Here is an 11,274-nt window from a genome sequence, read left to right on the forward strand (position 1 = left end):
TACCATTTCCACACGGCTAAACCTTTTGGTTTCTGGTCAGCAACTTGGACAAATGAAGTGAACATAATCAGCATTCATCTAGAAGTATAACGTTTGAACATGAACATAATATTGCGGCTACACTTACGTACCCTGCAATTTCTCTCCATTTTCGTGGCATCACCTTATGCTCTTTCGAGTCAGATTTATGCCAATAATTGAACTTTTTGAATCGGTCCAATTGTTGTTTTGAATGACTCAGCGTGTATACATATATATATATATATATATATATATATATATATATATGTGTGTGCGCGTGGGGTTAATACTAAGAAAATTAAATTTATAAATAAAATCTGCAAACTAAATAATATATCACTAATAAAAATGAGTAGTTTATCAATGCATAAGTAATAATCCAATAATCAATTTCCATGTCATTTATTTTATAAAATTTAGTCCCCTTGCATTACCCCCTATATATATGTGGGTCGAATCCATGACACTATTATTTTTACACAACTTTTGATGCATATTTTTGTGGAGCTCACTTTGTAATATATTTTAACGATTTGAACTGCCTATCTTTTAGGCCATCATTCATAAATAATTCTTACAAAAAATTAAACAAATTCAAAACCACTAAGACATTCATTTGTAGTTAAAAAAATAAACGAATATGATTCTACAAAGAAACCCTAAAAATTTAATCCAACAGTCATATATTTTCAGATTTTGGTGTTTGTTGATAGACATGATTTTTGAAAAAAGACCTAAAAATAACATTTCAGATCTAATCAGCATATTGCTAAATGTAATCAGCATATTGGTCGTGTATATTAGGTATATATAGACATCATCTGTTGAAGAAAAATCATGACACTCGTGAGTGAAATATATATTAAACAATTAAAAAGGAAGTTTTTTCGATATATTGTCATAGTCATGCTATAGCATCATGTCAAAATAGCTTGAAATTGGATTTTAACTACCAAATGAGAAGTCGTACAAAGGTACAAGTTTTAGACCAACATGCATGTTCTTAATCTTAAATATGATTACTGATTTTAATTACCATATGGTATTGATAAACAGTTTAATTTCTTGCAATTTAGCCATCATATGTTATTGTTTTACAGTTTTTTGAACATTTATTCTCTAAATTTGGCGCAAATGTTTAGTATACGCATCTCAACTCGAAAAATGAGAAAATAAAAATGGAAACAGCTCTCAAACAATACTATACTATATCAATGTTCTCAAACAACCTTATTATATTGTAGTAATGTTCTAAATATTAGTATTGTTGTATCAAATTAACAACAGTTTTTAGTCTATATTAGTCTACATATATGCATACTACCACTTTTACCATTAACTATTGATATGATGCGATGATTTATTACTATATACTTAAAAATACTCTGATTCAAAACTGTTTACTCTTAATAAGCTCATTTTCCATTTCAAACTTTCAATATCAATATATAGTACAAGGAAACAAAACAAAAGTTACAAAGCTGTCATTTGTTTTTCAATCTTGTGGGTTAGTAACTCACCTTAAAAAAGACGTGTTGGTTGAACTAGAACCGATCAGATCCCACATAAAAAAAATTCCATAAAAACAGATTCTACTTGAACTTTATTAATCATTCAACCCCATTCCCATGTGTAATCTTAATTAGCGACCCTAAAAGTTCCACATTTATAAAATACTAAGCAAAGTTAGTGCTCTTGTTTGTCACAAAACATGTTCAAATTTACCATGCATGCATGCATGTATGTTTCAGGTTTCAACACGCTCGCTTGCTCTACGCGTGAGGACTGAGTATAGAAGACTGCACTATTTGCTTTTTCTTAGTTTTAAACTTTCTGTAAATCTTATGAATATTAAATACAATTAAAGGAAAACTATTATAATTAAGCTTAAGTATGTTACATGACCGACCGTTCTTCACTAATAATAAGGCACGAAAATTACGCTAGCTAGTAGCTAGTTCCCTGACAATCTGAGTGTATTTTCACACTTAATTAATCAATTTTTCAACCATTGAACGTTTAGATTATCAAGTCTTGTGTTGGCTTTTGCGTCTGCGCTTCTTGTCTCTTCGAATATAGGAGATCCAATCCAATTTGCACGTTAACGTAAGCAAAGTTTTGAAGCTGATGTGATGTATATATCACTCTTTTGTTCTTATTTGTCCCCTAAACTCTTAGAGTTTTCCACATTGGTCCTTTTATTTTTTCTCAAATTGGCTCATAAACTTTTGAAAAGTGTGTTTGTCAAGGATAGAAGGGTTTATCGTTACAAAAGTTAACAGAGTAGCACGTGACAACTAGAATTCTTTTTATTTCTTGGCACGTGTCCACTTATGTTCGAGATTAGGCATATTGCTAAAAAACGGACAAAACCAACAAATTCCTTACGTCATTTTGGTTAGAGTCTTTTAATGGGGACTTAAAGTAACAAATTAAGACATAAAACTAGTTTTAACTATAAGAAAATCAACGATAAGTGACATGACGGTAGAATATGATTTAATATTCTTTTTATTAACATGTGTCTTTTTGAGTGGTTGTTTTAGTGTCACAAGGTATAAACAGTATCTCTTTATTCTTCGTATATTAACCACATTTCTGATTCCTATTTGCATTTCAGTGGGTTGGTCTGGTATGAGAAATTTGGGAAGGGGTATATAACAGCATCTTTAACTTGTGAATTTCTAATGATCGTCGTGTTCCGCATGCTAGCTCATGTACTATTCTATGTTCTTCTAGAAAGCGTGCTAATCCCTATGTTGTGCGGAGCTAAGCATTCTCTATTCGCTAGGATAAAGCTTTTCTCTGCATGGGCCTTCTGTAGTAAACCCCCAATGGGCAGTCGTCAATCATCGTAAAGTAGTCCCCGCAAAGCTTTCGGGAATAGGGGCAGTGTTGTGTGTAAGTATAACATTTTTGGTCGAACCCGCCCAACTTCCTTTGCCTTGGTTTGTTCCATTGACAAAGACGCCAAGTGACTTTAGATTTCTGAGTTATTGCTATAGCCAAACATGAGGGAAATATCATTTATACGGATACTGACAATATCATTAAACACCTTATCAATTGAATTTAGTGTCAATTTGAAAAATGTTCTTGCTAACCTACTTGAGACTTTGGTGTAATAGAGCCAAGAAAGTACGAAATGACTCTCCCACACCATTAAACTTAACTAACGTTGTCATCCAACACATTTTAAAAACTTTAGAGACAAACATGAGACGGGAGAAAATGTTTGAGGACCAAAGTGGAACAACCACTAAAATTTAGAGGCAATTTTGTATTTAAGTTTTCTCAAAAGATCTCTCTTGCCTTAGCCTTAGTAGAATAGTAGTATTAACAACGCGGAACTAAGTTTGAAGTCTTTGGTCTCCCTCCTACCGTTTTATGCTTAATCGTTGACTTTCTTTCATTTCCCTCTTAATCTAAATCATCAAATCACCAAATGAGATGATGAGATATATAGTTTTGGTGCTTAGCTCAGCTTAGCTTATGGGAGGGAGAAAGCACATGAAGGCTGAAACGGTCAGCAATTGGACTTCCTCTATACTCTTAACTTTGAACCTCCCAATTCCTATGACCAAAGACTGGTCTGCTACGAAGAAATTCCACTTCGATTTTCTCAGTCAAACTTCTCTGTTTCTTTCCCTCACTTTCTGTAGATTCAAAAACACCTTCCCTTAAATCCCCATAACCATCTCTCATTCCTCACCAAGTTTCCATCTTCAGATTCTTCCCATCTCATCACTAATCACAGTGATTACACATACTAATCCAAAACACAAAAACTCAGCTTAGCCTTCTCACAAATCTGTCTCCCGTTTCTTGTTCTGGTAGTTTTTGTCTCTGATTTTGGTAAAAATACATATTTTACTTCAATCTATTGAAAACCCAGTTCTTGTTTTGCGAAATCTTAACAGATAACTTCGTTCCTATATCTCATGTGCTCCTACTGACAAATGGAGAACTGCAATATACATTGGGAGCAAAAGAGTCTTGTAGATGAGCTAGCACAAGGGAGGGAGCTGGCTAGGCAGCTACAGATCCATCTCAACGTTCCATCTTCCTCTTATGGAACCCGGGAATTGCTGGTTCAAAAGATCATACTTTCGTACGAAAAAGCGCTTTCCATGCTGAACTCTAGCAGCTCAGCCTCAGGAGGTGAGCAACAACTGCCCACAGGTCATGTTGCAATTCGAATGGTTGAGTCTCCGCCGCATTCGCTAAATGAAAGTCCCCGGAGTGAAGACTCCGACCGCGAATTCAAGGACCACGACAACAAAGATTCCTCTAGGAAAAGGTTAATATAGAAAGAGATTTTCATGATAATGTTTTAGTACTTAAGGTGATCTTAAATGGTGGTGATTTTGATTTTTTCATGAATGTTGCAGGAAAAATCTCCCACGGTGGACACAACAAATAAGAGTTACATCTGGTATGGGGCTTGAGGGGCCTCTTGATGATGGATTTAGTTGGAGGAAGTATGGCCAGAAGGACATACTTGGAGCCAAATATCCAAGGTATATATAGGACTTTAGATTTTCTTCATACATATATAATCTATCTTTAGGTCTTCAAATCAACTAGCTCCAATTATAGTTTAATCGATAGCTATGACATATAACAAGTCCATTTCTAGCAAGAAAAACTTAGCTATCTCTATTATGTATATATTTCTTCTCTATGTCGTTTTTTTCATGTCTCTCTTATCACGTGATTGTCATGTAATAAAAAAGACAGACAAATAAATAATACTCAACAATTTCATATAAGTCTTCTCCTTCCTTTATGTTAAATTACAACAAGCGCATATATAGTAAACATAAAAAAAGTATGACTTGGTCAATTGAACCATTTGTTAATTACCCTTTATGACTGGTCAAATGAACCGTTGACAAAAAACTTAATGCAGTGCATAACATTAGATTCATTCACCTTGGCAGAGGCTACTACCGCTGCACTCACCGAAACGTCCAAGGCTGCTTGGCCACAAAGCAAGTCCAACGTTCCGATGAAGACCCCACGATCTTTGAAATTACTTACAGAGGAAAGCACACATGTACACAAGCCTCCGCCGGCACAAGTACTCCTCCTTCACCGTCACCGTTGCAGCCTGAAAGGACGGAACGGCAGAACAACCTAGTGGATCCTCAACAAAACCAGCAACAATCACAACAACACACGCTCTTAAACCTCCCGGAAGGCCTCAGAGTCATTACTGAAGGATTAGACACTCGTGAGGAACTGTTCCCCTCCTTCAACAGTCCCTCACCATTGAACAACAGTTATGTGGGAAGTTTTTATCCTCCATTTGCGGGACCTACAACTTCAGGAACAAACTATTTCTCAATGTCTCAGCGGGATTTTGAAGTTGACCAAAATTTTCAGAGTGGAGAGATAATCTCAGCTCCAACTTCAGCTACCAACTCTCCAAGTGTTGGTTTGGATATCCCATTTGGTCAGGCTGATCAGTTGTTTCCCAACTTCTCATTTGACGGTCCAGGATTCTTTTCCTAATTTCATAGGCTCCCACAACACAGAAGGTGAGGGAAATTGATTAGCATACAAAATTTTAATTAAGCATTCTGAATTTTAGGTATATTTGTGTGTAGCATCTGTGAGAAAGGGTAGAATAATCGGTCATGTAACATCTGTTATAGTAGTCTGATATGTTCCATAAACAAAAAATAAACTGATATGTAGTTTCTTCCCAATTTTTATTCAGATAAATAAACTGAATAATGTGTTTTTATGATTCTTTTTTTTTTCTTTCTATTACCTTTTTTGGGTAAGGGCCAACCACAATTGTGTTTTACTATATATTGGGCTGAATAAGGTCCAATAGTAGCTAGGTCAGGCCAGTATTTCTTTTTTTTTTTTTTTTTTTTTGTATTTGAGGGATATTTTAGTGTAAGTGAAAAGAAGGACCATTCAAACTCGGATGTAGAAGGGTGAATAGTGAACGAATTGCTGTAATAAACTTAGTACGTTTAGATTTGTATACCCATGATCTGTTTAAAACCAACATTATTTTATTCGTCCATTAACTACATTTTTTTAGTCATTTGGTACTTCCTCCATGGGAAAATTCAAAAGAAGAAAAGAAGAAACATAGAAAAAGGTAAAAGAAAAAATGTAGAGTAATGGTGTTTGGACTTTTTTGTTAATATATACCGAGTTACAGGGGAAATGAAATGGAATTTGGGTGTCTTGAAGAAGTGTGGTCAATGATCCATCAATATAAATATATGTTTCCCAGCCTCAAACATGCCGCTTGTTAATTAACTAAACGAGGCATCTCACAAGAAAAAACCAATGGAATTTATAGCAATTTGCCCCACTTTATTGATGTATGTTATAGTGTTCTGGCATATATGTCTATTGCTTTAGGGTTTGGTCCAGCTGAGTTGGTATAATCATGAGCTACCTAGCTAGCTACAACTAGAATTTAGCTTGAGTAGGAGAGATTTTTCAGTGTGCTCGGAACCACCTACGCCAAATGTTATTATACAAGTGAAGAGACACTTGAAAAAAAAAAAAAATTCCTCCAATTCTGTAATTAATGACATTTGGTGTACCACCCTGTGTTCCGATCACATTGAAAAATCTCTCCTTAAGTAGTAGGGAAAATGATGTCCAACTTATAGACAAAGATCTTTATATGGATATAAGGGTTTCACATCTTCTTCTTCCTTGCATTTAATTTTGACATACTCTCAACGAACGGTTGTAGTACTAGTAGTCTAGTACCCACATCGTTTAATTTTGAAAATAGAAAGTTGAATAAAAGATGTAAACACAATGTATAATCAATTCATATGTTATAAATTATATGTGCGACAATGAGTTTATGCTATATGGAATAATTTTGAAACTAATATATGTGTTATAGCATAAGTAAATTGGTTATATACCGCATGGTAATGTGTAAGACTTAGCTGTAGGAGAATGTGATCAAGTCTCATCTTATAATTATGTAACATTCGTAATTAAATACTTTCCATAATTTGAAGCGAGAAGAAGTTAAAGTTCATGATATATTCACATGCACATGGAGCATTATTTCAGTAATTAATAAAAACAATTGCGAACATAATTCATGCATGGATGTATACATGAAATAAGACCCTTGAGAATGCTCAATTGACAATTTCAAAGGGTTACCCCAGATAGGCTAGCTAAAAGTAAAACAAAGTTATTAGTGGTCTACAATTCATTGGTTATATTAAGAATATGGAAAAATGCATGGCTTCCCACTTTCTATTTTATTAGCACCATTCGGAGATGAGAGACAAATAGAGAGAGATTGCAGTTGGGGTAATTTTGATCGAGTGATGAAATATGATAGCTACCGGGGGATGTTTTAGTGTGCTCCGGAAGATTCCATATTTTGAAACTTTCAATCGTTAAATCATTGATTAAAAATACAATAATCAAAGATTTACGAATAAAAATTACAGTGTATAAAATACTTCGAAGCATCATAAAAGAGACTCATTTAGCAGAATGTTTGCTGGATTTGGTGAACGAGTTCCTCGGCACTAAGTTGGCATTCAATTCCAATCTAGCAAGAAAGCACATACCAATCATTAGCAGCTAGCTTCAGTAAAATCGCAATTTAGCCACCACATTATTAATTAAATCAATCCCTTTTTAACATATACATTTGTACTTGGTCGCTATAAAATCAATGTCTGAAAATGAAAGATCGATGACCTAGTTTCCAACAATTTCTTCTTCTAGTGGGGTTTCAAGTAGACAAGCATTAAAATCATTACTCAGTTCAGGTACAATCAAACACAGTACTTATATATATATATATATATATATATATATATATATCTATGTATTTAGCTGTTTTTTCTGTGAAACAGGAAATGAAATTACTTTAAGTATAGTACAATGGTGAGATAATATCCATGGCAGCTAGCTAGCTAACATATATTTACCTATTATATGATCTGGTAAAAGTCATTTACCATTTTACTATTTCAAGGTTTAGATATGTCGATCGATTGCTTTAGCTTTTGTATTGTCTTTCTATGTAGTTAACAGTATGAATGCTAAAAATGGTTGTCAATATTGTGGGTGTCTGTTAGCCGTTAATATCATGTAACGCATAAATGGCTGACATCACCCATGCAACGAATTTAGCACAGCTTTTTAACACAAAAGTCTGACAGGATTGGTATAAGCAAATATTTTAAAACAAAATCTAAAACTATTAACTTATTAACGAAAGTAATGAAGTTAATCAATCATGTATTTAATTTAGAAAATGAAAATAAAATACCTTGATGGTGAAGGAATTAAGCATGGTTTCGTCAGCGGTGGTGATACTGACATGGAGAATTTCTAGCGAAAGGTCTTCAAGAGTGGAAATAATTTTTAGAGCCTGTCCAGGTATCCGAGGAGACACTGTTTTCAAAAGAACATTTGGACCCGAAAATTTCACCTCCACGTCCGCAAGGGCGGACTTGGAGTTGGCGAAAAGCTCGTTGAGATTGTCGATACTATTATTAATGGTGGTAGTAGCACTTGAAGAAGTAGGGGATGGCTCAAGTGATGAGCTAGCAACCATTGTTGGACTAGAAATCAGATAATTACTAAAAATATTAGGAGCTGCAGGTAATATTTGTGGTTGTTGCAATATTGTCCTGGCTGCCGTTGGCTTATAAGGGCTTGTGGATTGTGGAGTTCTTGGGCTGATGGGTGGTAAGCTACTGCCGCCGAGCCTAGGGCTGAGAGGTGGCTTTCTAGGGCTGAGGACTGATGGTGAAGGACCAGGTGGCCTTGGACTGGGAACTTGCTGCAGCCTAGGGCTACTTAACACTTCACAGCTGTATGCTTTTCGTTGCTTTTTGGCTTCAAGTGATTGAAGAACTTGCTGCAGCTCATTGATGTAATCAACCACTCCTCCAATAATTGAAGCTTGATCTCCCTGATGAATCAATCAAGACAAAAAAATTAGGTACAATATATATACAATTGCACTACTAAACAATTCATATGTACACATATTTTTTTTTAAAAAATGAAAAAAAAAAAAAAAAAAGGTGAAGAATTTGTTTGTTCTTTTCTTAAAAAACACCTCAATGGTGTGCAAGGGATATTTTATTGAATAAGAAGAATCACTTTGTGCTTCAAGTAGCTAGTTAATACTCAGTGATGGCTTTCTACTTTTTTCAAGTTTGAGGTTGATGGTGAAGGAATAAAACATATGCCGGAAAAAAGAAAAAAAATAGAGAGTTGTTATTGTTATTGACATTCCAAAAAAATCACCAGAACTAAATAAAAGAAATAAGACAGGATACTGACTCGTTTAACATAAAAGCAAGGCATAAGAGAGCGCAAGACAGTCAAGTGGTCGTTCATTTGCTTTCTACGGTTGCGCTCCACTGTTGTATGAGACATCCGCCCTCCATCCTGATCTGAAGGATTCATGGTTGTTGTGGTGGCAGTGGTGCTGGGGGTGGCAGCTGATGAGAGCTTGAGTCTCTTGATTTTGGGGGCAGAGTTAGTTTCATCAAGCTCGGTCTGATCAGCTGAGGAGGAGAAGTCTTTTGGTGATGCGCTAAAAACAGCAAGTAGTTGTTCATAATCCAATGGAGCTGTAGCTGACGGCTGAGGAACGTCCACAACTCCCCCGCCTCTTCCTCCTCCAAACCCATGATCATCTAAGTTCTCTAATATGCTAAAAAGATCGTCTCCCAGAGTGCCTAAGTTACAATCGGTATCGCCGTGGTAGTACTGCTCATGTTCTTCGAGAAAATCAGATGAACGGTCGCGATCGTCCATGTCCATCTATGGTTGCTGGATATATAGCTTTGGTTAGCCAAAAAAGAACAAAAGGAAAGGAAGAAGAAGCCAACAGAAGGGAAAAGACCAAACGTGGGTGAGGGAGAGGGAGAAGGAAAGAGATGGTGAGAGAGAGAGAGAGAGAGATTGTCAAGATCAAGAGAAAGTATGTATGGATTATGTAGCGGTAGCTAGGTATACGGAAAGAAGTAAATAAGAGAGGCTCAGGTGAAAGAGACTAAACCATCGCCATCATCTCTCTATTTTTCATTTTTTTATCATGCATTGGTTTTGGTTCTGGCTTGCTTGGTTTGCAGTACTGTGCATGAGAGAGAGAGAGGTTAATTCCTATTCAATTTTCTTGGTTCTGATTCAACTTTTAGATTTAGGTCTACGTGGATCTTGTACAGGAATCAGGGAGGCACCAATGAACACAGGTCCCAAGAAATTATGTGTACATAATATAAATGGAGTAGGGTTTCTCTCTAAATCTCTTTCCCTCCCCTCTCATTCTCTCACTTTTATCCTTGTCTTTCTTTTTTTATAAAGAAGTCAACGTAAAATATTAACATGGCTCAATCCTAAGTTTTCATAGATGAGAGAATTAGAGCCTATAGAGGGAAGGGAAATGAGAGATGAAAGAATACAGATACTATATGTATCATGTAAAGAAAGTAGGGCAAAGATAATGTCGTCACAGTAACTTGTAGATAGGGTTTTTCAGTTAAAATCAAATGTACCAACTAATTAATCAACGTTCCTAACGTCGGAAAACCTAGGCCTTGGGGGTATATGAAGTTACGAGCTATGACTATTACAGGAAGCTAAGTTAGGGTTTCGGTGCAAGCTGCAGTAGGGTTCAGGCCTTTTTTTAACAGATTGTTTCAATTTTTTTGAAAATATGTTTCAGTCTAATAAGTATGGTTTATAGTAATTTATGGCATTGGGTTAGGTTGCATAAAAAGGCACGTCCGTACTTGAAAAGAATGACCTAATAATATTCTGAATTTACCAGAGGTCGCAGCAGAAAATTCTAAAAAGTGAGCTAGGAATCAATTTAAGGACTTTGGTTCTTCAATTATAGGGAGGGGAGAAAGAAAAGACGTGTGATATTGAATGTGCCATTGTTGTTGTAATTGCCAAAAGGGCTGAGGGAATGTTCCTCTGAGAATTATTAACCTCTTCCCCAAAAGTAATAGTACTATATATATCTCACTGATGGTCAGAGAGAGGCATCTGCCGTTGAATTGATCATCATCACTAATAGGAATGTTCATCTTGAAATTAATTAAATAGTAAACAGCAATACAAATAAATTATGATCTGAACTTCAGAAACGTACCAACATTAATCAATTTAAAAAGAAAATCATATATAAACTCGAAAAAAATTAGATTCAGGGTTTAGAGTTTAAAGATTAAGTAATAATATTAGAAGCAGCTTAATTGGTGTTCT

The 11,274-nt window shown here is 35.3% G+C and overlaps 2 protein-coding genes across 2 annotated transcripts; one reads left to right on the forward strand and one right to left on the reverse strand.

Annotated features, from left to right (window-relative positions):
- Positions 1-3,533: 3,533 nt before the first annotated feature.
- LOC137721230 (putative WRKY transcription factor 53) lies at positions 3,534-5,778 on the forward strand. Its single transcript, XM_068460330.2, has 3 exons — positions 3,534-4,321; positions 4,413-4,541; positions 4,965-5,778. Exons 1-3 carry the CDS (start codon positions 3,981-3,983, stop codon positions 5,536-5,538), a joined length of 1,044 nt encoding a protein of 347 aa, XP_068316431.2. The 5' UTR covers positions 3,534-3,980; the 3' UTR covers positions 5,539-5,778.
- A 1,264-nt stretch (positions 5,779-7,042) lies between these two features.
- On the reverse strand, positions 7,043-10,005 carry LOC137719524 (transcription factor SPEECHLESS). The gene is made up of 3 exons (XM_068458569.2): positions 9,340-10,005; positions 8,315-8,962; positions 7,043-7,585 (listed from the first exon to the last, which is right to left on the reverse strand). Exons 1-3 carry the CDS (start codon positions 9,823-9,825, stop codon positions 7,520-7,522), a joined length of 1,200 nt encoding a protein of 399 aa, XP_068314670.2. The 5' UTR covers positions 9,826-10,005; the 3' UTR covers positions 7,043-7,519.
- Between the last annotated feature and the right edge of the window lie 1,269 nt (positions 10,006-11,274).

The sequence above is a fragment of the Pyrus communis genome, chromosome 1 (genome assembly GCF_041283825.1).
Source record: "Pyrus communis isolate YQ-2024b chromosome 1, ASM4128382v1, whole genome shotgun sequence".
In the NCBI taxonomy this organism is placed as follows: Eukaryota; Viridiplantae; Streptophyta; class Magnoliopsida; order Rosales; family Rosaceae; genus Pyrus; species Pyrus communis.

Bases quoted from the DNA above. Each gene is read 5' to 3' on its own strand.
- LOC137721230 (XM_068460330.2), top strand. From the start codon at position 3,981: ATGGAGAACTGCAATATACATTGGGAGCAAAAGAGTCTTGTAGATGAG. The intron at 4,322-4,412 runs GTTAATATAGAA...TGAATGTTGCAG, and splicing joins AAAGATTCCTCTAGGAAAAG to GAAAAATCTCCCACGGTGGA. The intron at 4,542-4,964 runs GTATATATAGGA...TCACCTTGGCAG, and splicing joins CTTGGAGCCAAATATCCAAG to AGGCTACTACCGCTGCACTC.
- LOC137719524 (XM_068458569.2), bottom strand. From the start codon at position 9,825: ATGGACATGGACGATCGCGACCGTTCATCTGATTTTCTCGAAGAACAT. The intron at 8,963-9,339 runs GTCAGTATCCTG...TTGATTCATCAG, and splicing joins CTTGCTTTTATGTTAAACGA to GGAGATCAAGCTTCAATTAT. The intron at 7,586-8,314 runs GTATTTTATTTT...CTTTCTTGCTAG, and splicing joins TTAATTCCTTCACCATCAAG to ATTGGAATTGAATGCCAACT.